The sequence below is a fragment of the Bufo bufo genome, chromosome 5, assembly GCF_905171765.1.
Source record: "Bufo bufo chromosome 5, aBufBuf1.1, whole genome shotgun sequence".
Taxonomy (NCBI): Eukaryota; Metazoa; Chordata; class Amphibia; order Anura; family Bufonidae; genus Bufo; species Bufo bufo.
In genome coordinates, this window is record NC_053393.1 from 428,756,768 (window position 1) to 428,784,264 (window position 27,497).

At 45.8% G+C, this 27,497-nt stretch overlaps 1 protein-coding gene across 1 annotated transcript; it reads left to right on the top strand.

Moving 5' to 3' along the window:
• Positions 1 to 9,553: 9,553 nt before the first annotated feature.
• Positions 9,554 to 27,107, top strand: GGCT (gamma-glutamylcyclotransferase). The gene is made up of 4 exons (XM_040433443.1): positions 9,554 to 9,833; positions 18,856 to 19,001; positions 21,968 to 22,100; positions 26,829 to 27,107. The coding sequence occupies exons 1-4, from the start codon at positions 9,696 to 9,698 to the stop codon at positions 26,973 to 26,975; spliced, it is 564 nt and encodes a 187-aa protein (XP_040289377.1). The 5' UTR covers positions 9,554 to 9,695; the 3' UTR covers positions 26,976 to 27,107.
• The last annotated feature ends 390 nt before the right edge of the window (positions 27,108 to 27,497 follow it).

Below are 27,497 nucleotides of genomic sequence, written 5' to 3' on the forward strand. Positions count from 1 at the left end.
TCTCCCAAAAATGTGCAGGAAGAAAAGTTCCATTGTCTGGACGTAAGGAGATCCGTGTTAGCCTACCTAAAAAAAACGGATTCGTGGAGAAAATCTTCAAACCTTTTTATCCTGTTCGGAGGAAAGAACAAGGGCAATAAGGCCTCAAAACAGACTTTAGCTCGTTGGATCAGAGAAGCGGTTCAACAAGCCTACGTGCTAAAAGGACTACCATGTCCATTGTCCATTAAAGCCCATTCCACCAGAGCGGTGGCAACCTCTTGGGCAGAAAAAGCAGAAGCCTCAATTGAACAAATTTGCAGGGCCGCTACTTGGTCCAGTTTCACTACCTTTGTCAGGCACTATAGACTGGACTCTCTTACCAACCAGGACCTAGGCTTTGGCCGTAAGGTTCTTCAGGCAGTGGTCCCCCCCTAATTAGTAAGCTGGTAGTTCTCCAGTGGGTGCTGTCATGGAGGGACGTCCTGGAAACTAAGATTTAGTCTTACCGGTAAACGGTTTTCCAGGAGTCCGACATGACAGCACCCGTTAATACCCCCCCTTTTTTTTTGTTTCTGGATTTTGTTTCTGGGATCCATGCATGTATACATTATACATATATATACTTGTATGCAGAATTTCCAATGTGAAGTTAACATGGAGGTTCAAATAAAACTGTTGGATCCTATCTGGTGTAGTAATTTGGAAAAACACTGGTATGAGGGGTGGGGAGGGGCCTTTTAACCTCTCTCGCTTCCTGTCCCTACAGAGGTCCAATAGGACATCCTCCAGTGGGTGCTGTCATGTCGGACTCCTGGAAAACCGTTTACCGGTAAGACTAAATCTTAGTTTTGCACTCGCGCGGAAAAATCGTGCATGTTCCCGCAATGCACCCGCACCTTTTCCCACAACGCCCGTGTGAAAGAGGCCTAAGGGGAAAAAAAATTCCTTCCCGACTCCAATCATGCAATCAGAATAACTCCCTGGATCAACGTCCCCTCTCTAGTAGCTATAGCCTGTAATATTATTACACTCCAGAAATACATCCAGGCCCCTCTTGAATTCCTTTATTGTACTCACCATCACCACCTCCTCAGGCAGAGTGTTCCATAGTCTCACTGCTCTTACCGTAAAGAATCCTCTTCTATGTTTGTGTAAAACTTCCTTTCTTCCAGATGATGTCCCCTCGTCACAGTCACAGTCCTGGGGATAAATAGATGATGGGATAGATCTCTGTACTGCCCCCTGATATATTTATACTTAGTAATTAGATCTCCCCTCAGTCGTCTTTTTTCTAAAGTGAATAACCCCAATTTTGATAATCTTTCAGGGTACTGTAGTTGCCCCATTCCAGTTATTACTTTAGTTGCCCTCCTCTGGACCCTCTCCAGCTCTGCTATGTCTGCCTTGTTCACAGGAGCCCAGAACTGTACACAGTACTCCATGTGTGGTCTGACTAGTGATTTGTAAAGTGGTAGGACTATTTTCTCATCACGGGCATCTATGCCCCTTTTGATGCAACCCATTATTTTATTGGCCTTGGCAGCAGCTGCCTGACACTGGTTTCTACAGCTTAGTTTGCTGTTTACTAAAATTCCTAGGTCCTTTTCCATGTCAGTGTTACCGAGTGTTTTACTATTTAGTATGTACTGGTGACTTGAATCATTCCTTCCCATGTGCATAACCTTACATTTGTCAGTGTTAAGCCTCATTCACACGTCAGTGTTTGGTCAGTGATTTCGAGTCAAAACAAGGTGCAGCTCTAAACACAGAACAGGAGCAGATCTTTCCCTTATACCTTATGTCTGTAGAGGCTCCAGTCTTGGTTTTGGCTCACAATCACTGATGGAAATCACTGACCAAACACTGACATGTGAATGAGGCTTTAAACCTCATCTGCTACTTATCTGCCCAAGCCTCCAATATATCCAGATCCCTCTGTAGCAGTATACTGTCCTCTTCCGTGTTAATTACTTTACACAGTTTAGTGTCATCCACAAAAAATGATATTTTACTGTGCAAGCCTTCTACAAGATCATTAATAAATATATTGAAGAGAATAGGGCCCAATACTGACCCCTGAGGTACCCCACTAGTGACAGTGACCCAATCTGAGTGTGTACCACTAATAACCACCCTCTGTTTTCTATCACTGAGACAGTTACTTAGGCCTCATGCACACGACCGTTGTTTTGGTCCACATCCGAGCCGCAGTTTTTGCGGCTCGGGTGCGGACCCATTCTCTTCAATGGGGCCGCAAAAGATGCGGACAGCACTCCGTGTGCTGTCCGCATCCGTTGCTCCGTTACGTGGCCCCGCAAAAAAAATATAACATGTCCTATTCTTGTCCGTTTTGCGGACAAGAATAGGCATTTCTACAATGGGCCGCCCGTTCTGTTCCGCAAATTGTGGAAGGCACACGGGCGGCTTCCGTTTTTTGCGGATCCGCAATTTGCAGACAGCAAAAAACGGAAAGGTCGTGTGCATGAGGCCTAACCCACATACAGACATTTTAGACATTTTCTCCCAGTCCAAGCATTCTCATTTTATATACTAACCTTTTATGCGGTACAGTGTCAAATGCTTTGGAGAAATCCATATATACGACATCCATTGATTCGCCGCGGTCAAGTCTAGAACTTACCTCCTCATAGAAACTGATTAAATTAGTCTGACATGACCGATCCGTCATGAAGCCATGCTGATATGGCGTTATTTGCTTATTTCCGTTAAGATGCTCTAAGATAGCATCTCTCAGAAAACCTTCAAACAGTTTACCCACAACAGATGTTAAAGGGACACTGACAGGCCTTCTGAGCATAATTAGCTCTTTATATGCCCCCCTAGGTCTTATAATAAGTTCCCAATTCATATAAGTATTATCCCTGTGCGCATTATAAAACGTTAAAAATAATCTTTATAATCACCAGTCCTTTCTGCCCAAGGGGCGTTCTTTGTGCCACATTTGTGCCCAGCCGCGTCCCAACTGCCGGATCCTTAGACACGCCCATCTCATTAGTATTCACTTCGCTGGGCGGTATTTTCCAGTCCCCGACATTCGGAGATCCTGCGCATGCGCCCGGCACCCTCGCTCGCTGGGATCACATTGCGCCAAGTGAATACTAATGAGATGGGCGTGTCTAAGGTTTCGGCAGTTGGGACGCGGCTGGGCACAAATGCGGCACAAAGAACGCCCCTTGGGCAGAAAGGAGAGGTGATTATAAAGATTATTTTTAACGTTTTATAATGCGCACAGGGATAATACTTATATGAATTGGGAACTTATTATAAGACCTAGGGGGGCATATAAAGAGCTAATTATGCTCAGAAGGCCTGTCAGTGTCCCTTTAAACTTACCGGCCTATAGTTTCCGGGGTGCTGCAAGGATCTATCACAGGCTGACCGCTCCTGCTGATTTCGGGAGTTCTCCCTGTGACCATAGCCGTCTAATGACAGTGCGATCACAGCGGGCCGCCGACAGATCACAATGTAACCCGGCGATTTTATATGTTGCCACAACGTATAAAGTCGTGCGGCGGTAGGCAAAATGTTAAACACATAAATTGTTATGAGAAAAAAAGTGAACTGTTGGGGGACCAAAGTCCAAAAACTATGCCTTGACAGGGTCAGAATGCCTGCCCGTATGACACGTACAAGTGTGAAACGTCAGAAGAAAAGGTGGCCCGCCCTGAACAAGCTGATAAAAATTCTCCCTTTCAATTGGGAGCAGCAGCAGTGCAGTGTGGATATGGAAAGGGTACGGTACGGATATAGTGGTATGGGGCTGCAATGGTAGTAGCAGCAGAAGAAGCATAGCATTGAACATACAAGGCAGTAGGTCGACAGTCTGTGGGTGGTAGTAGTAGTAATAGTGGTGGCAGATGCGTAGTGTTAATAGTGGTGGCAACGAGGAGTAGCAGCTGAGGTGGTGGAGGAAGCAACAGCCATATGTACATGTTGGCGGGCATGCAGCAGCTTGCTGGAGGTAGCAGCAGCCATACAGAACATGATGGTAGGCAGCAGCAGTGGCATGATGGAGGCAGCAGCTGTACGGAACATGTTGGTAGGCAGCAGCAGTGGCATGATGGCCACAGTGGCATGATGGAGGCAGCCGCAGCAGCCATATGGAACATGTTGGTAGGCAGGCAGCAGCAGCGGCATGATGGCACTGGTAGCTGGGAAAGAAAGAGAGTGTACTGTGCCAGTTTGGGCCACTGTTTCAGTCTGCCTGCCCAGAAATCCATGGGGTCAGGGTAGGGTTGGGCAATATACCGATATGTACGATATACTGCAGTATAAAGAAACTGCGATATGGCGGTATCACTGTTTCTTAATTACAGCGCTATTTTAGTGACATCATAGAAGCGGTCGCGCTTCACAGCGCTGACCACTTTTGAAACAAACTCAGCGTGTACTGATGAAATGCAGCTGCTAGTCAGCCATTAGCATGGCACCCCAGCCCCTTCCCCCACATGTTGCCAAGTGTCAGATGCAGTGTAGGGCATAAGTGTGTAACCTGATGTGAGGTTGACCTGGCACCATGCTGCTCTCCGCTGTGCTGTACACCAACTCCCTGCGCTACATGGTCCCTGCCGCTGTCATACTGGGCAGCGCACCCATATACCTACTGGCATGGGGCTGCTGGAGGGCCCTGGGTGCCATGCTACATGAAAGTTTATTCTGGGGGGGGGGGGGAGAGATCGGCTCCACATCTACCAGGGCATGGTGCTCTTCTTCCAGCACTACATGGGGGTACAGGTCAGGGCGCGCTGCGGGAAGTCACATGATGTGTGGGCTAGGGGTAAAGGGGGCGACTTGGGTACCAGGTGATCAGGGCACCTCAGCTAATGTGTTCAGAAGCTGGACATCACCAGCATGTACTCTAGTGCCCACTGTAATATTATGGGGGCAACAAGGAGACATTATAATGTATGGGGAGCCACAAGGAGACGTTATACTATATGGGGAGCCACAAGGAGACATTATACTGTATGGCCTCATGCACACGACCGTTTTTTTTTTAAGGTCCGCAAAAACATGGTCCGTAGGTCCGTGATCCGTGACCGCTTTTTCGTCCGTGGGTCTTCCTTGATTTTTGGAGGATCCACGGACATGAAAAAAAAGTCGTTTTGGTGTCCGCCTGGCCGTGCGGAGCCAAACTTGAAGCGTCCCCATCACCATGGGAACGCCTCATGTTAGAATATACCATCGGATTTGAGTTAGATCATAAAACTCAGATCCGACAGTATATTCTAACACAGAGGCGTTCCCATGGTGATGGAGATGCTTCAGGTTAGAATATACTAAAAGAACTGTGTACATGACTGCCCCCTGCTGCCTGGCAGGTGCTGCCAGGCAGCAGGGGGCAGGCCCCCTCCCCTCCCCTGTATTTAACTCATTGGTGGCCAGTGCGGCCGGCCCCCCCTCCCTCCCTCCCCTGTAGTTAACACATTGGTGGCCAGTGCGGCCGGCCCCCCCTCCCTCCCCTGTAGTTAACACATTGGTGGCCAGTGGGCCCCCCCCCTCCCCCTCCTAATTAAAATCTCCCCCCCTATCATTGGTGGCAGCGGAGAGTACCGATCGGAGTCCCAGTTTAATCGCTGGGGCTCCGATCGGTAACCATGGCAACCAGGACGCTACTGCAGTCCTAGTTGCCATGGTTACTTAGCAATTTTTAGAAGCATTATACTTACCTGCGAGCTGCGATGTCTGTGACTGGCCGGGCGCTCCTCCTACTGGTAAGTGAAAGGTCTGTGCGGCGCATTGCTTATAGCACAGACCTGTCACTTACCAGTAGGAGGGGGCCCACTGGCCACCAATGAATTTAAAACTGGGGAGGGAGGGGGGTGTGCCCCCTCCTGCCTGGCAGCACATGATCTCTTACAGGGGGCTATGATACGCACAACTAACCCGTCAGGTGCAACACCTGAGGGGTTAATTGTGCGGATCACAGCCCCCTGTAAGAGATCGGGTGCTGCCAGGCAGCAGGGGGCAGTCATGTACACAGTTCAAAGTATATTCTAACTAGAAGCGTCCCCATCACTATGGGAACGCCTCTGTGTTAGAATATACTGTCGGATCTGAAAAAGCTTTTATGCAGACGGATCTGCGGATCCGTCTGTGTAAAAGTAGCCTACGGCCACGGACCGCGGATGCCAATCTTGTGTGCATCCGTGTTTTTTCACGGACCCATTGACTTGAATGGGTCCGTGAACTGTTGTCCGTCAAAAAAATAGGACAGGTCATATTTTTTTGACGGACAGGAAACACGGATCACGGATGCGGCTGCAAAATGGTGCATTTTCAGATTTTTCCACGGACCCATTGAAAGTCAATGGGTCCGCGAAAAAAAACGGGAAACGGCACAACGGCAACGGATGCACACAACGGTCGTGTGCATGAGGCCTATGGAGAACACAAGGAGACATTAAACTATATGGGGACCACAAGGAGACATTATACTATATGGGGACCACAAGGAGACATTATACTATATGGGGGGGGCCACAAGGAGACGTTATACTGTATGGGGACCACAAGGAGACATTATACTATATGGGACCACAAGGAGACATTATACTGTAGGGGGACCACAAGGAGACATTATACTATATGGGGACCACAAGGAGACATTATACTATATGGGGGGGGCCACAAGGAGACGTTATACTGTATGGGGACCACAAGGAGACATTATACTATATGGGACCACAAGGAGACATTATACTGTAGGGGGACCACAAGGAGACATTATACTATATGGGGACCACAAGGAGACATTATACTATATGGGGGGCCACAAGGAGACATTATACTATATGGGGACCACAAGGAGACATTATACTATATGGGGGGCCACAAGGAGACATTATACTATATGGGGGGCCACAAGGAGACATTATACTGTATGGGGGCCACAAGGAGACATTATACTGTATGGGGACCGCAAGGAGACATTATACTGTATGGGGACCACAAGGAGACATTATGCTATATGGGGGGGGGGCACAAGGAGACATTATACTGTATGGGGAGCCACAAGGAGACATTATACTATATGGGGGGCCACAAAAAGACATTATACTGTATGGGGACCACAAGGAGACATTATACTGTATGGGGGGCCACAAAGAGACATTATACTGCATGGGGGGGCCACAAGGAGACATTATACTGTATGGGGAGACACAGAGACATTATACTGTATGGGGACAACAAGGAGACATTATACTGTATGGGGACCACAAGGAGACATTATACTGTATGGGGACCACAAGGAGACATTATACTATATGGGGGGCCACAAGGAGACATTATACTGTATGGGGACCACAAGGAGACATTATACTATATGGGACCACAAGGAGACATTATACTATATGGAGAACACAAGGAGACATTATACTATATGGGAACAACAAGGAGACATTATACTATATGGGGGGCCACAAAGAGACATTATACTGTATGGGGGGCCACAAGAAGACATACTGTATGGGGAGACACAAAGAGACATTATACTGTATGGGGGCCCACAAGGAGACATTATACTGTATGGGGGGCCACAAGGAGACGTTATACTGTATGGGGGGCCACAAGGAGACATTATACTGTAAGGGGGCCACAATGAGACATTATATTGTTTGGGGGCTACAACTTGTAGCCCCTATAGAGTATGATGTCTCCTTGTGGTCCCCATACTATGGGATAAATGAGTATTTCTTGATATATTATTCGTGGGAATATTTTTAATATTGCCCATCCCTAGGTCAGGGAACAGGGTATGTGGTGGAGACAGGTCAGGGAACAGGTAGGCCTGAACCTGGACATTGAGGCGGGTGGTCTCGGCTTTCTGATTTGCCTCAGCCGGGCACGGCAAGTGAAAAAAATGCTGCACCATGTTGAGGAGACTGAATTAGCTGCACACAGGATATGGCAGGAGTGGCCTGCTCAGCTGAAGCCTATTACTGGCAACAGCGGTGACCCATCTCAGTCAGTGATTGGCTTGGTGGGCATTTCCAGAAGACCACCCCAAGAATACCAAGTAGAGCCACTATCCAATGTACAGCGCTGTGCTTGGTAAGATGTGACAGGGTCGAGGAGCTCACCGGAGCGCCGCCTCCTCTTCACACAGCTGCTCTGCGGGGTATCGTGAGTCAGACCCCACTGTTCTCATATTGATGACCTGTCCTGAGGATAGCCCGTCAATATGTCATTCCCAGAAAACCCATTTTTATATGATAACTTTGGTTCACAGAAGAACATGGCGGAATTGCAATCCTCTGTTATAACTGTAGCTAAAGAGGATAATTATAAAGTTATAATTGGCTGGTTGGGTTGTTAAGGGGTTAAACCCTTCCCAACATGTGACGTACTATTACATCACATGTCGGGTCTTTAAAAGGTGTGTCTCATCATGGACAATGGGGGCATATCACTAGGATATGTCCCCATTGTCTTATAGGTGCGGGTCCCACCGCTGGGACCCGCACCTATATCGAGAACGCATGTGCAGCCGCCCTCCATTCATTTTCTATGGGGCCGGCGAAAATAGCCGAGATCTGGCTCGGCTATTTCCGTCTGCCCCATAGAAATGAATAGGAGCAGGCGCCGCGCATGTGCGGTACGCTCCCATTCACTTCTATGGGGAGCCGGCTTGGTGATGGCCGGACCGGAGTCCTCCAGCCACCACCTTGCTGGGGCTCCGTTCTCGATATAGGTCTGGGTCCCAGTAGTGGGACCCGCACCTATAAGACAATGGGGACATATCCTAGCGATATGACCCCATTGTCCATGATGAGACAACCCCTTTAAAGCAGAACAGGCGCCATAGCAACCCTGTGCCTGCTGTTTCCTACAGCAGACACTGGCGGCTAATGTCAACAACCGGTGGTAATGCCGAACGCGGACATTTAACCCCTCAGATGTCGTGGTCAAAGCTGACCAAGGCATCTGAGTGCTTTGAAAACCGGACGCTCGTGCTCCTCCGATTGCCGCATGGGGGAGCCGGAGATTGTGTGCAGCAGCCCCTGTCATAGTCTATGACACGAGGCTGCTGCACAGTCTTTCCCATGGAGCCCTATGGGAACTATAAAAAAGTGTAAGAAATAGTTAATAAAGTTTTCATAAATAAAAAATATATAAAAGTTCAAATCAGCCCTATTCACCAAAATGAGAATAAAAAATTTAAAAAATAAAAATACACATCATGGGTATCGCCGTGTGCGTAAATTCCCGTACCATAAAAATATAAAAGTATTATTCCCTTACGGAAAAAGACGTGCCAAAAAAATCTTTTTGGTCGCTTTTCCTCCCACAAAAAAATTAAATAAAAAGTGATCAAAAAGCTGTACACGCCGCAGAATGGTAATCGATGAAAAGTACACATCGCCACATACAATAAAAAAAAATTAGCCCTCCTACAGCTCCGCACACAACTACCAAAAAAGTTCTAGGGTATAGAATATGACAGAAACAAACAAAAAAAAAAACGTCAATAAAATAAAAAAGCTCCGGGGTAAAAAGGGTTAAGGGAGAAGCGCACCGCTCACCATGTGAAGCTGGGTGACACTGGGGATGGCAGGCGGCTCTTCCAGTACATGGCGTCATCCCCAGGCGCGCTCCAGGGCCTGCTGACCCCGTGAGTCACCGGGGGCGGCGCTGTGACTGCCGCTGACAGATGGAACCTCCCGCAGAGCCGTACTGTCACCGGCGACATGGAGCGGACGAGCACGGCAGGACTACAGCCCGGACTGGGCACCTTCTACTACTTCGCCTATGGCAGTAACCTGCTGAGGGAGCGGATTCTTCTGGACAACCCGTCTGCCTCCTTCCACTCGGTGGCCATGCTGAAGGTGAGGCAGGGCGGGCGTACAGCTTATCACGGGGACTCGGCAGCCGTTACGTTGCTGTCTGATACCATTGTATACCCCCCCCCCCCTGCGTATGATGGGAGCTGAGCTGCAGTTCTCCTGTGGGGCCAGGACACAATGGGGGAGCCCTCTGCCTCCACCTCTGTACACTTCTGGCAGTGGCTTCCTGAAAGAGCTCAGGCTGAGTTCACATCTCCATCAGGGGGCACAGGCCAACCAGCCTGCTGGATCCCCGCAGATCCCCTCCTTCGCCGCCGGATCCCCATTCACTATAATGGGGTCAGGCGGTATAAATAACAGGTTTCAGCCGGACGAAAACCGCTGCACGTCATGTTTTTTGTGTGCGGCTGACGGCCGGATCCCCTTGGCGGGGATGTGAATAGTGTCGAGCGAACTTGTGTTTTAAGTTCGGCGTCTAAAGTTCGAGTTCAGGATATCGAAGTATCCCGATATGGTCCATGGTAGCGGAATCCATAACGGGATACTTTGATAACCCGAACTTTAGACGCCGAACTTAAAACACAAGTTCGCTCAACACTAGATGTGGTGGTGGTGATCGGTGTCGGACCCCTGCTGATCTGATATTGATGACACAGGAAACCCCTTTAAGGGCTTATACACACTCAATGGCTCTCCGTAATACAATGTCCGATGGGGCATGCCACTTTTATTTTGGCGTGTTCATAGTAAATCTGAAAAAAAAAAAACAACCCTGTATGGCACCATGTGAAATGTGATAGAGTATGGTCCTACAGACTGGTGCTGAGCCCTTATCCATCCTCTGTCCCATAGGGTAGAGGGGATCAGGAGGGGAGTTTTTGAAGTCAGGGTTTCATGAGGCCTCGTGCACAAATAGCGGACTCGCAATATACAGAAACCGTCCGTGTTGCGCCCACGTTTCTTGCGGACCCGTTGACTTCACTGGATCCGTGATCTGCATTTTGTGGCCAAGTATAGGACATGTTCTATCTGTTTACGGAACGAACATACGGAGGCGGAAAGCACACTGGTCTCCAAGGGGCTTTCCGCGTCCGTATGTCCGTTCCACAAAAAGATAGAATATGTCTGCAAAATGTAAACCACAGCCCCATTTAACCACCTCAGCCCCCATAGCTTAAACACCCTGAAAGACCAGGCCACTTTTTACACTTCTGACCTACACTACTTTCACCGTTTATTGCTCGGTCATGCAACTTACCACCCAAATGAATTTTACCTCCTTTTCTTCTCACTAATAGAGCTTTCATTTGGTGGTATTTCATTGCTGCTGACATTTTTACTTTTTTTGTTATTAATCGAAATTTAACGATTTTTTTGCAAAAAAATGACATTTTTCACTTTCAGTTGTAAAATTTTGCAAAAAAAAACGACATCCATATATAAATTTTGCTCTAAATTTATTGTTCTACATGTCTTTGATAAAAAAAAAATGTTTGGGTAAAAAAAAAAATGGTTTGGGTAAAAGTTATAGCGTTTACAAACTATGGTACAAAAATGTGAATTTCCGCTTTTTGAAGCAGCTCTGACTTTCTGAGCACCTGTCATGTTTCCTGAGGTTCTACAATGGCCAGACAGTACAAACACCCCACAAATGACCCCATTTCGGAAAGTACACACCCTAAGGTATTCACTGATGGGCATAGTGAGTTCATAGAACTTTTTATTTTTTGTCACAAGTTAGTGGAAAAAGATTATTTATTTATTTATTTATTTTTTTCTTATAAAGTCTCATATTCCACTAACTTGTGACAAAAAATAAAAACTTCCATGAACTCACTATGCCCATCAGCGAATACCTTGGGGTGTCTTCTTTCCAAAATGGGGTCACTTGTGGGGTAGTTATACTGCCCTGGCATTCTAGGGGCCCAAATGTGTGGTAAGGAGTTTGAAATCAAATTCTGTAAAAAATGACCAGTGAAATCCGAAAGGTGCTCTTTGGAATGTGGGCCCCTTTGCCCACCTAGGCTGCAAAAAAGTGTCACACATCTGGTATCTCCGTATTCAGGAGAAGTTGGGGAATGTGTTTTGGGGTGTCATTTTACATATACCCATGCTGGGTGAGAGAAATATCTTGGCAAAAGACAACTTTTCCCATTTTTTTATACAAAGTTGGCATTTGACCAAGATATTTATCTCACCCAGCATGGGTATATGTAAAATGACACCCCAAAACACATTCCCCAACTTCTCCTGAATATGGAGATACCAGATGTGTGACACTTTTTTGCAGCCTAGGTGGGCAAAGGGGCCCATATTCCAAAGAGCACCTTTCGGATTTCACTGGTCATTTTTTACAGAATTTGATTTCAAACTCCTTACCACACATTTGGGCCCCTAGAATGCCAGGGCAGTATAACTACCCCACAAGTGACCCCATTTTGGAAAGAAGTCACCCCAAGGTATTCGCTGATGGGCATAGTGAGTTCATGGAAGTTTTTATTTTTTGTCACAAGTTAGTGGAATATGAGACTTTGTAAGGAAAAAATTTTTTTTTTAAAATCATCATTTTCCACTAACTTGTGACAAAAAATAAAAAATTCTAGGAACTTGCCATGCCCCTCACGGAGTACCTTGGGGTGTCTTCTTTCCAAAATGGGGTCACTTGTGGGGTAGTTATACTGCCCTGGCATTTTCCAGGGGCCCTAATGTGTTGTAAGTAGGTAAATGACCTGTGAAATCCGAAAGGTGCTCTTTGGAATGTGGGCCCCTTTGCCCACCTAGGCTGCAAAAAAGTGCCACACATGTGGTATCGCCGTATTCAGGAGAAGTTGGGGAATGTGTTTTGGGGTGTCATTTTATATATACCCATGCTGGGTGAGAGAAATATCTTGGTCAAATGCCAACTTTGTATAAAAAAATGAGAAAAGTTGTCTTTTGCCAAGATATTTCTCTCACCCAGCATGGGTATATGTAAAATGACACCCCAAAACACATTCCCCAACTTCTCCTGAGTACGGAGATACCAGATGTGTGACACTTTTTTGCAGCCTAGATGCGCAAAGGGGCCCACATTCCTTTTATGAGGGCATTTTTAGACATTTGGATCCCAGACTTCTTCTCACGCTTTAGGGCCCCTAGAATGCCAGGGCAGTATAAATACCCCACATGTGACCCCATTTTGGAAAGAAGACACCCCAAGGTATTCAATGAGGGGCATGGCGAGTTCATAGAAATTTTTTTTTTTTGGCACAAGTTAGCGGAAATTGATTTTATTTATTTTTTTCTCACAAAGTCTCCCTTTCCGCTAACTTGGGACAAAAATTTCAATCTTTCATGGACTCAATATGCCCCTCACGGAATACCTGGGGGTGTCTTCTTTCCGAAATGGGGTCACATGTGGGGTATTTATACTGCCCTGGCATTCTAGGGGCCCTAAAGCGTGAGAAGAAGTCTGGAATATAAATGTCTAAAAAATTTTACACATTTGGATTCCGTGAGGGGTATGGTGAGTTCATGTGAGATTTTATTTTTTGACACAAGTTAGTGGAATATGAGACTTTGTAAGAAAAAAAAAAAATTTCCGCTAACTTGGGCCAAAAAAATGTCTGAATGGAGCCTTACAGGGGGGTGATCAATGACAGGGGGGTGATCTGGGAGTCTATATGGGGTGATCACCACAGTCATTGATCACGCCCCTGTAAGGCTCCATTCAGACGTCCGTATGCGTTTTGCGGATCCGATCCATCTATCAGTGGATCCGTAAAAATCATGCGGACATCTGAATGGAGCTTTACAGGGGTGTGATCAATGACAGGGGGGTAATCAATGACAGGGGGGTGATCACCACAGTCATTGATCACGCCCATGTAAGGCTTTATTCAGACGTCCGTATGCGTTTTGCGGATCCGATCCATCTATCAGTGGATCCGTAAAAATCATGCGGACATCTGAATGGAGCTTTACAGGGGTGTGATCAATGACGGGGGTAATCAATGACAGGGGGGTGATCAGGGAGTCTATATGGGGTGATAACCACAGTCATTGATCACGCCCCTGTAAGGCTTTATTCAGACGTCCGTATGCGTTTTTGCGGATCCGATCCATCTATCAGTGGATCCGTAAAAATCATGCGGACATCTGAATGGATCTTACAGGGGGGTAATCAATGACAGGGGGGTGATCAGGGAGTCTATATGGGGTGATCAAGGGTGAATAAGGGGTTAATAAGTGACAGGGGGGGGGGTGTAGTGTAGTGGTGCTTGGTGCAACATATTACTGAGCTGCCTGTGTCCTCTGGTGGTCGATCCAAACAAAGGGGACCATCAGATGACCAGGTAGCAGGTATATTAGACGCTGTTATCAAAACAGCGTCTAATATACCTGTTAGGGGTTAAAAAAATCACATCTCCAGCCTGCCAGCGAACGATCGCCGCTGGCAGGCTGGAGATCCACTCTCTTACCTTCCGTTCCTGTGAGCGCGCGCGCCTGTGTGCGCGCGTTCACAGGAAATCCCAGCTCACGCGAGATGACGCGTATATGCGCGACTCTGCGCAGGGCTGCCACCTCCGGAACGCGAATCTGCGTTAGGCGGTCCGGAGGTGGTTAAAGAGGATCAGTTTTGCAAAAGTCTAATTAGGGTGTGACCTTATAGGGTGGCCCCCACTGATGCCATGGCTGTTTTGATTTTGGCGCCTTGTATTATAATGAGGAGTAGTGGGCGTCTCCTTCTCCCTGGCTGTAGCGCTGTCCAATCACAGCGCAGAGCGTCACAGGTTTTTTCTCCCTGACTGACGCTCTCTGCTGGGATTGGACCGCGCTACAGCCAGGGAGAAGGAGACGCCCAGTGAGAAACCCTGCCGTCTCCTCCTCCCTGTACCGATGCTAGTAATTAGCATACTGAGCGGGGAAAATACCGGAGGGCACAGCGGGCGAACGGATTGGCGCCCAGGTATAATAATAAGCACTATAGGATCCCTGCTTTATGCCCTACCTAATGTGCTACTTATCTTATAAAGTCTGGACCCATGAAAGGTCCTCTTTAAAGGAAACCTGTCACCGGGATTTTGTGTATAGAGCTGAGGACATGGGTTGCTAGATGACCGCTAGCACATCCGCAATACCCAGTCCCCATAGCTCTGTGTGCTTTTATTGTGGAAAAAAACCCTGATTTGATACATATGCAAATTAACCTGAGATGAGTCCTGTACGTGAGATGAATCAGGGACAGGACTCATCTCAGGTTAATTTGCATATGTATGAAATAGTTTTTTTGACACAATAAAAGCACACACAGCTATGGGGACTGGGTATTGCGGATGTGCTAGCGGCCATCTAGCAGCCCATGTCTTCAGCTCTATACACAAAATCCCGGTGACAGGTTCCCTTTAAGTCAGTCGGCAAAAAAATGTGTTTAAAAACGATGAAAATAAATATGTGACTTCTGTGTGCTTTCCGCATCCGTATGTCCATTCCGCAAAAGTTAGAATATGTCCTATACTTGCGGACCGCAGACGCATTGAAGTCAATGGGTCCGCAACGAAATGGGGCATGCACACATCTGTATTTTGTGATCCACGGTGGTGTAAGGTTGGGCAATGTACCTCTGTTCACGATATACTGGGGGATTAAGAAGCGGCAATATGACCGTCTTAATTATTGCGGTATTTTAGTGACATCATAGGGGCAGTCAAAGTTGCGCACATTACCTGTCAGTTCCTGCAGCAGCTGCCCCCTTCTCGCTCCTATTTCATCAGGACCCGAGAACTGTGAGCCACAGCACAGCCGCTCCGGGGGGTCATATCCTAAGGCCCCTTGCAGACGAGGGCAATTTTGCAGGCAAATTCATTCAGTTGTGTCTGTGATCGCGTTCAGTTGTTCAGTTTTTATCGCGCGGGTGCAATGCGTTTTGCACGTGCGTGATAGAAAACGGAATGTTTACAAACAACATCTCTTAGCAACCGTCCGTGAAAATCGCATCCGCACTTGCTTGCGGATGCTATGAGATTTTTCACGCAGCCCTATTCACTTCTATGGGGCCTGCGTTGCGTGAAAATCGCAGAATATAGAGCATGATGCGATTTTCACACCACGCAAAAGTGATGCGTGAAAACCACCGCTCATGTACACAGACCAATTGAAATGAATGGGTCCGGATTTTGTGCAGGCGCAGTGTGTTCGCGTTGCACCCGCGCAGAATGTGAAAGGGGCCTAACAGTGTTTTATGGATGTCTTGATATAAAGAAGCGCGTCAGCATAACAACCCAAAGCACGGGTGGTGGTGGTCCTATATAGACGTACTTCTAGGAGCACTGCCTACTACAGCACTAAAACTGCACGTATATATCCGTATTCCTTCTGTGCAGTACTCGTGTCCTGAGAAATGAATCCGATGTAGACATTACTACAATTAAAGCCTCTTTATAAGAGGGAGTAGTCAGCAATTTAGTAATTATGTGGCACAAATATTTCTATATGTAGGACAGGGTGTATTTTCTATTATATATGTAAATGATTGTCCCGCTTTCAAAGACTTTTGGGCAGCCGCACTCCCTGCTAGACCTGTGAGGGAAACATCCTTAGGGCTCATGCACACGGCCGTTGCCGTTTTTGCAGTCCGCAGATTGCGGATTTGCAAAACACGGATACCGGCCGTATGCATTCCGCATTTTGCGGAACGGAGCGTCCTGCTCTCTATTGAACAGTCCTAACCTTGTGCATAAAATGTACAAGAAGAGGATATGTTCTATTTATTTTTTTTATAGGGATACGGACAGCACACTGTGTACTGTCCGCATGGTTTGCGGCCCACTTGTTAAAGGACCAAAAGTAATGGGACAATTGGCTTCTCAGCTGTTCCATGGCCAGGTGTGTGTTATTCCCTCATTATCCCAATTACAATGAGCAGATAAAAGGTCCAGAGTTCATTTCAAGTCTGCTATTTGCATTTGGAATCTGTTGCTGTCAACTCTCAAGATGAGATCCAAAGAGGTGTCACTGTCAGTGAAGCAAGCCATCATTAGGCTGAAAAAACACAACAAACCCATCAGAGAGATAGCAAAAACATTAGGCATGGCCAAAATAACTGTTTGGAACATTCCTAAAAAGAAGGAACGCACCGGTGAGCTCAGCAACACCAAAATACCCGGAAGACCACGGAAAACAACTGTGGTGGATGACTGAAGAATTCTTTCCCTGGTGAAAAAAACACCCTTCACAACAGTTGGCCAGATCAAGAACACTCTCCAGGACGTAGGTGTATGTGTGTCAAAGTCAACAATCAAGAGAAGACTTCACCAGAGTGAATACAGAGGGTTCACCACAAGATGTAAACCATTGGTGAGCCTCACAAACAGGAAGGACAGATTAGAGTTTGCCAAACGACATCTAAAAAAGCCTTCACAGTTCTGAAACAACATCCTATGGACAGATGAGACCAAGATCAACTTGTACCAGAGTGATGGGAAGAGAAGAGTATGGAGAAGGAAAGGAACTGCTCATGATCCTAAGCATACCACCTCATCAGTGAAGCATGGTGGTGGTAGTGTCATGGCGTGGGCATGTATGGCTGCCAATGAAACTGGTTCTCTTGTATTTATTGATGTTGTGACTGCTGACAAAAGCAGCAGGATGAATTCTGCTCATATTCAGCCAAATGCTTCAGAACTCATTGGACGGCTCTTCACAGTGCAGATGGACAATGACCCAAAGCATACTGCAAAAGCAACCAAAGAGTTTTTTAAGGGAAATAAGTGGAATGTTATGCAATGGCCAAGTCAATCATGTGACCTGAATCCGATTGAGCATGCATTTCACTTGCTAAAGACAAAACTAAAGGAAAAATGCCCCAAGAACAAGCAGGAACTGAAGACAGTTGCAGTAGAGGCCTGGCAGAGCATCACCAGGGATGAAACCCAGCGTCTGGTGAAGTCTATGCGTTCCAGACTTCAGGCTGTAATTGACTGCAAAGGATTTGCAACCAAGAATAAAAAAGTGAAAGTTTGATTTATGATTATTATTCTGTCCCATTACTTTTGGCCCCTTAACAAGTGGGAGGCACATATGCAAACTGTTGTAATTCCTACACCGTTCACCTGATTGGGATGTAAATACCCTCAAATTAAGGGTACTTTAACACTTGCGGCAGGACGGATCCAACAGGCTGTTCACCCTGTCGGATCCGTCCTTCCGCTATTTCGCCGGACCGCCGTTCCGTCCCTCCGTCCCCATTGACTATAATGGGGACGGGGCGGAGCTCCGGCGCAGTTTGCGGTGAGAGGCCGCAGGACTAAAAAGTCGGACATGCATGACTTTTAGTCCGGCGGCCTTTCGCCGTGCTGCGCCGGAGCTCCGCCCCGTCCTCATTATAGTTAATGGGGACGGAGCGGCGGACCCGGTGAAATAGCGGAAGGACGGATCCGACAGGGTGAAAAGCCTGTCGGATCCGTCCTGCCGCAAGTGTGAAAGTACCCTAAAGCTGACAGTCTGCAGTTAAAGGGAACCTGTCACCGGGATTTTGTGTATAGAGCTGAGGACATGGGTTGCTAGATGACCGCTAGCACATCCACAATACCCAGTCCCCATAGCTCTGTGTGCTTTTATTGTGTATAAAAACCGATTTGATACATATGCAAATTAACCTGATGAGTCAGAGCTTGAAAATATGACTCTTCTCTGGTCACACAAGTAAGATATGACTCTTTTATGTTAATTTGCATATGTATCAAATCGGGTTTTTTACACAATAAAAGCACACAGAGCTATGGGGACTCGGTATTGTGGATGTGCTAGCGGCCATCTAGCAACCCATGTCCTCAGCTCTATACCCAAAATCCCGGTGACAGGTTCCCTTTAAAGCAAATCTTGTTCGTTTAATTTCAAATCCATTGTGGTGGTGTAAAGAGCCAAAAATGTTAGAATTGTGTCGATGTCCCAATATTTATGGACCTGACTGTATTTAGCCCTAATGAAAGAAAGCCCGGCTGTGTTATATGCAGTAGTTGTGCGACAGCAGAAACCGTTCCCAGCAATGATTTATAATGAGGTCTCTACTTGCTGTTTATTTCAGGACTTCAAGCTTGCATTTGGTAACCACAAAGGCAACCTGAACTCCCGATGGCATGGAGGAGCGGCTACAGTAGTTGAAAGTGAGGGTGACAAGGTTTGGGGAGTTGTATGGAAAATGGATATTTCCAACCTGGATTCCCTGGACGTGTAAGGATTTATGCTGATTTAGCACAGTTAAAGGACCCTTGCACATCATGTTCAGAGGATCTGCTCTCCTCTATGAACTCTTGATGAGTTAAAGGGGTATTCTGAGTGTTTAATATTGATGAACTATCCTCAGGATAGATCATCAATTCCTGATCGGTGGTGGTCCAACACCTGGAACCCTTGCCAATCAGCTGTTTGAAGAGGCTTCGGTGCTTCAGTAAGTGCCTCGGCCTCCTAGCAGCTTGCAAAGCACAGTACTGTCCATTGCTATTGCAGCTCAGCCCCATCCACATCAGTCACGCCTAGGTCACGTGACTGATGAACATGATGTCACTGGGCTAGGATGAGGCCTCAACAAACAGCTGATCGACGGGGGTGCTAGGAGTCGGACCCTCACCGATCAGATATTGATGAACTATCCTGAGGATAGGTCATCAATATTAAACACCCAGACAACCCCTTTAAGTAAAGTGTAAATTCCTTTTTTCTTTTTATGACATCCTCATGCTGTTTTCCTTTTCACATGTGTGGCAAGGTGGTTGCTGTATGCGTTTTTATTAATTTTACATGTGCAAACTCTGAAGTCAGAGGAGGTGATAGCTGCATTTACACGCAGCACCTTTACAGGTCAATTATCCTAGCAACACTCCTTCCCAATAATTGCCCCGTTTGTCGGCCTGTTAAAAGGGACCTTAAGCCATCTCTATCAAGTCATTAAGATAACGTCAGGAATTGAGATGTGGGAGATTACATTAATTTATGTGTGGTATGATATACACTGCCTGTCCAAAAAAAAAGTTGCCACCTGGATTTAACTAAGCAAATAGTTATGAGCCTCCTATTGGATAATTACTGCATGGGTGATAATCTTTCAGCTGGCAATAAGTTATTTAACCCCAACTGGTGCTGCTTCTCATTTCTTAAACAACCATGTCGAAAGACACATCTTGTGGCCGTGGAAAAGATGTTAGTCTGTTTGAGAAGGGTCAAATCATTGGCATGCATCAAGCAGAGAAAACATCTAAGGAGATTGCAGAAACTACTAAAATTGGGTTAAGAACTGTCCAACGCATTATTAAGGTGGAAGGATAGTGGGTACCCATCGTATTCGAGGAAGAAATGTGGTGGGAAAAAAATCCTGAGTGATCGTGATCGGTGATCACTTAAACGTTTGGTGAAATCAAATCGAAGAAAAACAACAGTAGAACTTAGGGCTATGTTTAATAGTGAAAGTAAGAGCATTTCCACACACACACAATGCGAAGGGAACTCAAGGGATTGGGACTGAACAGCTGTGTAGTCGTAAAAAAACCACTAATCAGTGAGGCAAACCAGAAAAAAAGGCTTCAATTTGCTAGGGAGCATAAAGATTGGACTCTGGGGCAATGGAAGACGGTCATGTGGTCTGAAAAGTCCAGATTTACCCTGTTCCAGAGTGATGGGCGAATCAGAGTAAGAAGAGAGGCAGATGAAGTGATGCCCCCATCATGCCTAGTGCCTACTGTACAAGCCTGTGGGGGCAGGGGCTAGTTGGTCAGGTCTAGGTTCAGCAACAGTATGTGCTCCAAGAATGAGGTCAGCTGACTACCTGAACATACTGAATGACCAGGTTATTCCATCAATAGATTTTTTTCTTCCCTGATGGCACGGGCATATTCCAAGATGACAATGCCAGAATTCATCGGGCTCAAATTGTGAAAGAGTGGTTCAGGGAGCACCTTAACCCTATTGAGAATCTTTGGGATGTGCTGGAGAAGGCTTTGCGCAGCAGTCAGACTCTACCATCATCAATGCAAGATCTTAGTGAAAAATTGATGCAACACTGGATGGAAATAAATCTTGTGACATTGCAGAAGCTTATCGAAACAATGCCACAGCGAATGCGTGCCGTAATCAAAGCTAAAGGCGGTCCAACAAAATATTTTTGGTGGTGACTTTTTTTTTGGACGGGCAGTGTAAATCCAAAACTAACATGTAACTATAGTTCCCAACCATAGTAGGATATTGTCACTGTTGATTTAGCAAAGGAGTCTTGCATGTTACAAAGGGGCACCGTAGAAGTTAGAACCTGGATACTAATATTTTTTTACTTTAGAGCAACAATAATACCAGAATGCTATACATATGAAAAATGTTTAAAGGGGTTATCCAATTCTTTTAATGACCCCCTAGAATGCCCGGGCCCCTCCTCTAGAGCATACTTAGCTGCTTCCCGGAACCCATGTCACTTCTTATGCCTGTACGGTCGCCGCTGCATCTCACCGTCTCACGGAACAAAACATCTGGCTACGGAGAGGAGCAGCCAATAGCAGACCACAACAGTGACAAGCCTCCCTAGCGTCACCCGCGATGCTAGGGAGACTGGTCACTGCCACGGCCTGCTATTGGCTGCTCCCCCCATCGTCGGATGTTTTGTTCCGTGAGACGGAGAGATGCAGCGGTGGCCAGGGAGCAGGTAAGTTTGCTCTTTAAGAGGAGCCTGGGCATTCTAGTGGGTCATTATAGGGATTGGATAATCCCTTTAAGTAAGGCCAAGTTCACACTTCAGTTATTTGGTCAGTTATTTCCATCAGTTATTGTGAGCCAAAACCAGTGGTGAAGCCTCCACAGAGATAAGGTATAGTAGAAAGATCTGCATCTGTTCTGTGTTTTTCACCCGCACATAATTTTGGCTCAGAATAACTGATAGAAATAACTGAAGTGTGAACTTGACCCAAGTAAGTTAAGAGAAAAACAGATTCATTAAACATGAACTAAATAAGTGACAGACTGATACAGAAAGAAAGGTCCCTACCCACGAGACCTTACAATCTACATGGTTAAACGTCCTGAAACACACCATGTGATTTGAGGGTGAACTGTAAAAACATCCAGAAGGTACTCTGTTGTGTGCAAAAATGACTGTTTCCTCTGCTCTAATCAGCACTTGTTATAATTTGGCTTCACATGATTATCTGATTTTCTAGCCAAGAGGGAGTGGCTCGTGGCGTTTATCAACCGATAGAGATCAATGTTCAGACACCAAATGGAGAGCTTGTCTGCCGGTGCTATAAAATGAATAAATGTATTTATGGACTGACATCTCCTCAATACAAGCAGGTAAAAGATATATCTTATATTCTGGTATTATAAGGGTTAACATGGACCAGGAAAATGTTTTCCTTTTCACCATGACCCATTAAAGGGGAACAAAATGATTTGCTTCTGAATTTCCTGTCGTCCGTCACTGTAATCCATGATCAATGTGTGTATTACATGTCGTGAAGCACACACAATGGCTTAGGGCTCATTTACACGACCGTATGTATTTTGTGGTCTGCAAAACACGAATCCGCCAAAAATCTAGATGACATCCGTGTGCATTCCATATTCTGCAGAACGGAACAGCTGGCCCCTAATAGAACAGTCCTATCCTTGTCCGTAATGCAGACAATAATAGGACATGTTCTATTTCTTTGCGGGAACGGACATATGGAAACAGAATGCACACGGAGTAACTTCCGTTTTTTTTGCAGACCCATTGAAGTGAATTGAACCGCATACGATCCACAAAAAAAACGGAATGGACATGGAAAGAAAATACATTTGTGTGCATGAGCCTTCATAATGGCTCTCCTGGTTGACTTCTATGTGTGCTGCCAATTTTTTTTTTTTACCTGTTTACTAAAACATAATCAAGTTATAGTTATATAATGGACATGGACACAAAGTCCAGACTTAGCTTTCATTTGAGGGTATCCACATTAAAATTGGATTAAGGGTTTAGGAGTTTCAGCTCCTTTACATATGGCACCCTGTTTTTAAAGGGATCAAAAGTAACCGGACAATTGACTCAAAGGCTGTTTCATGGGCAGGTGTGAGCAATACCTTCATTATTTCATTGTCACGGCTGTGTCATGGTCTGGTGGTAGTGGACCGTGACACTTTAGCTGTGCATTCTTGTTGCCGATGGCAACGTGTAGTTTTTAGCATGTTTACACACTTCCCCTTTAAGGTTGTTGTCCCTTCCCATTCTGGTGGGTATGGGGTTAAAGTGTGAGCAAGGTGGAGCTGGGTGTGGGCTCTTATAGTACTTGGGCTTGGAGCCTGAGGTTAGTGGGATGTCAGCTTCTTGTGGAACTGGAGTTATACTGCCATCCTGGACCTTACCATCTGTCCAGTTTGAGGGCCACCTTGTTGGACATAGATTGTCATCCCTTATGTATCCTCCATGTTCCCTACCTTACCTGTGTTGATGTTTCTTGTAGGTTTATCTTCAGGGTGTGGTGTACGTCTTGTTGTAGTTTCATGTCTGGTCTTTTGGTGTTGTTCGTCCAGCATGTATACAAGGCGTTTCCCTGTGTGTTGTGCCTCCGGTGAGGGGGCTCCTGGGTTTCTCGGAGGGGAAACCGCGTTGACCACCTGCCTGTGGAAGTGGGCTCCAGGGTTTCCCAAAAGGGGAACCACTACTCAGTAGCAGTTGTTGTTTCATCCAGTTGTTGTGGCAGGTAAGTGATGTTGTTCCGGTGTGTGTTGTTTGCGCTGGGTGCTTACCTGCCAATCTGGTTTATGCTACTGTTTGTCCCTTTCCTTGTTGCTAGGCCTGCTGGACACTCCAGTTCATCCGTGTCGTGGATGAACAGCTTGTCTTCTAGCCCTGACATTATTACCAGGGATCTCTAGGGATAGTAGGGCCCGAGGTTCTGGGTATTAGCCCTCCCACCATTAGGGTTCGCTAATACCGTTAGGAGGTCAGGGCTAGGATTTAGGGATTTGTTAGAAGGTGACCTGCTCCCTTTATTCCTGTTTACAGGCCTAGTGGCATATCCCGCCAACCTACATTGTACGGTGTGGAGTTTCCACCCCACTTCCCACCGTGACATTCATCCTCAATTAAGCACATAAAAGGCCTAGAGGTGTGGTGCTTGCATTTTGAAGATTTTGCTGAGAAGTAAACATGCGGTCAAAGGAGCTCTCCATGCAGGTGAAACAAGCCATCCTTCATCTGCGAAAACAGAAAAAACCCATCCGAGAAATTGCTACACTATTAGGAGTGGCAAAATCTACAGTTTGATACATCCTGAGAAACAAAGAAAGCACTGGTGACCTCAACAATGCAAAAAGACCTGGACGCCCACGGAAGACAACAGTGGTGGATGATCGCGGAATAATTACCATGGGTAAGAGAAACCCCTTAACAACAGCCAACCAAGTGAACAACACTCTCCAGAATATAGGCGTATCAATATCCAAATCTACCATAAAGAGAAGACTGCATAAAGGAAATACAAAGGGTTCACTGCACAATGCAAGCCACTCATAAGCCTCAAGAATAGGAAGGCTAGATTGGACTTTGCTAAAAAAAAAAAAACATCTTAAGAAAACAGCACACTTCTGGAAGAACATTCTTTGGACAAATGAAACCAAGATCAACCTCTACCAGAATGATGGAAATAAAAAAGTATGGCGAAGGCATGGTACAGCTCATGATCCAAAGCATACCACATCATCTGTAAAACATGGCAGAGGCAGTGTGATGGCTTGGGCATGCATGGCTGCCACTGGCACTGGGTCCCCAGTGTTTATTGATGATGTGACACCGGACAGAAGCAGCCGGATGAATTCTGGGGTTTTCAGAGGCATACTGTGTGCTCAAATGCAGCCAAACTGATTGGTCTGCGTTTCATAATACAGATGGACAATGACCCAAAACATAAAGCCAAAGCAACCCAGGAGTTTATTAAAGCAAAGAAGTGGAATATTCTTGAATGGCCAAGTCAGTCACCTGATCTGAACCCAATAGAGCATGCATTTCACTTGTTAAAGACTAAACTTCAGACAGAAAGGCCCACAAACAAACAGCAACTGAAAACCGCTGCAGTAAAGGCCTGGCAGAGCATTAAAAAGGAGGAAACACAGCGTCTGGTGATGTCCATGAGTTCAAGGCTTCAGGCAGTCATTGCCAACAAAGGGTTTTCAACCAAGTATTAGAAATTAACATTTTATGTACAATTATTTAATTAGTCCAAATACTTTTGAGCCCCTGAAATGAAGGGATTGCGTTTGCATAAAAATGTGAGGAACTAAAGAATTTTTTAAATCATTTTGTTCAACCCATTGAATTAAAGCTGAAAGTCTGAACTTCAACTGCATCTGAATTGTTTTGTTCAAAATCCATTGTGGTAATGTACAGAACAGAAACTAGAAAAATGTCTCTGTAGCACATGTTACAGTCCAAGAAAAACTATTTGGTACAGCATTCATTGTTAAAGGGGTTGTCCTATCTGAACTTTTATGGCAGCTTGTTAGGCTATGCCATAAATGTCTGATAGGTGCAAGTTCCACCTCCGGGACCCACTCTTATCTTAAAAACCGGGCACCTCATGAATGGAGAGCAAGCCGCACATATGCGGCCACCCTTCTATTCACTGGTAGGGGACGTCTGAAAAAAGCCGTACGCTGGCTTAGCTATTGAATGGAATGGAAGAAGACACACATTTGCAGCTTGCTCTACATACACTGCAGGACCAAGTTCTTGTGATAGGTTCGGCTCTCAGAGATGGTGTTACCATGCGAATGTGGATCTGCTGTGTCATTTAAACGGATTTGGTTTGGGGCTACTCCTAAGGGCATTATCTAAGTGGCCCCTCTGGTATTCACCCTTTAACGTCTGTAAAGTGATCTGGTTTCGCTGCAGGGGAACCCACAGGCTGCTGCCTCTTGGAGTGGTCTTTGTTTACTTGACTGATGACCTACGGGAGTCAATAACATTGGTGTGGAGCACCGAGAGATCAGGCAATAATGAATTCAGGGCAGGCTGAAGTCCGTGTATACTATAAACAGTCTGAGGTCAGCTCAGGGTCAGGCAACCTCCTGAGAAACAAGTAGAAGTTTGTACATGGTCAGAAAACAAAGAAAAAGCACAGCTTTGCAGGACACTAGTGAACTAGAACCAAATGCTCAGGCACCTTCTTACAGGGTATGGGTGCCTTAAGTACCCCAAGCTGGCCAGTCATAGGTTGGAGAAGATTAGGTTCCCTGTGCAGCTGATCCTTTAAGAGCTAGAGGGACCACAGCAGAAGCAACCCTAAGCATGTGTGGAAGAGTGGGAAGCTGGCAGCACTACCCCAGTGGCCTGGTACACCAAAGAGTAGGAGGGAAAATCTGGTGCGGTAGGAGATGCAGCAGCTGTGCCCATCGGAAGGAGAGGAGCGGTGTTGGGCATGGACTGCTGACATAACAGGTGGGACCTGCACCTATTGGACATTTATGGCATGTACTGAGATATGCCAAAAGTGTCCGGATGGGAATATCCTTTTACAATCAAATAAACCAAAGTTGAATTGCTAGAGTCTAATTTCCCATAGTATTACCCTTTTACCATGGTTCCTGTATGAAGAAAAGAGGAGCATGTTCTTAATCAAACTGTAGTATATAGCATTACCATAAATGGGTCAGTTAATCTGGTGAACCCTTGTCCATATGCCCCATTAGGGCGCCAAAGTAATATAAATTACTATGGTGATGATTCTTATTAAATGTGATTGCCACAAAACATTTCATAATCAGAATTAACTGCGAGAATTATCAGAAATATGTATATTGTATAAGTACATTAAATATTTGTAGTATAATCTTTACAGTGCATGCCCTCACAACAGCATCTGCCGCACAGCCACTCTGTAGACATTACATTGGTCAACCAATCGATTGTGATTGACCTTTTTTTTTTTTGTTCCTGTATCTGTATTATTCCTGTCTGTCAATTATTGTATTGCATGTAAATAGATATTAGAATATCTGTAGGTTATGCAGTTTAAACATGGATTTCATTTACTTTATCTGCAGGTCATGTGTATGGGAGCAAAGCAGAACAATTTACCATTGGAATATCAGAAAATGTTGGAAGAACTAAAAACCAATAACTATTCTGGGCATATTGCAATAATGGACAAATTAAAAGAAGCAATGCAGAAAGTGCAAGATGATGGATGATTTCAGTGTGAATTGCAGTATCTGCCATGTTTGATTTTGAGTTAATTTACATCTTTTTTCTTATGGACTTCATTTGGCAGCTTACATATGTGATTGATCCTAGAAATTTCATAAATTTATATTTCAAGTGGTCTCAAGTGTCATCATTTTCATGCTTGCAATTTATGTAAAATAATGTACAGTACACGTTCAATTACCGCATTTTTCGCTTTATAAGATACCTGATGATAATTATGTGCCTACATTTTAGAAGAGGAAAATACGAAACAAATATTTTTCATCGGTACAGACCCCCAGTCATCAGGCCCCCAATCTTCATCAGACTTCAGATCAGCCTCCACAGATCAGACCCCCACATCAGACCTCAAAGCAAACCCTAGCATCAGATCAGACCCCTATGCCGGCTCTCAGATCGGATCCCCATCAAAATAAATAAATTAACTTACCTCTTCAGATCTTGGTGTCTCTTCTGCCCGCCCCATTCCGGGGGCTGCGCTGGGGGAAGACCAGGGACCGATGAGT

Bases quoted from the DNA above. Each gene is read 5' to 3' on its own strand.
- GGCT (XM_040433443.1), top strand. From the start codon at position 9,696: ATGGAGCGGACGAGCACGGCAGGACTACAGCCCGGACTGGGCACCTTC. The intron at 9,834-18,855 runs GTGAGGCAGGGC...TGTTTATTTCAG, and splicing joins ACTCGGTGGCCATGCTGAAG to GACTTCAAGCTTGCATTTGG. The intron at 19,002-21,967 runs GTAAGGATTTAT...CTGATTTTCTAG, and splicing joins AACCTGGATTCCCTGGACGT to CCAAGAGGGAGTGGCTCGTG.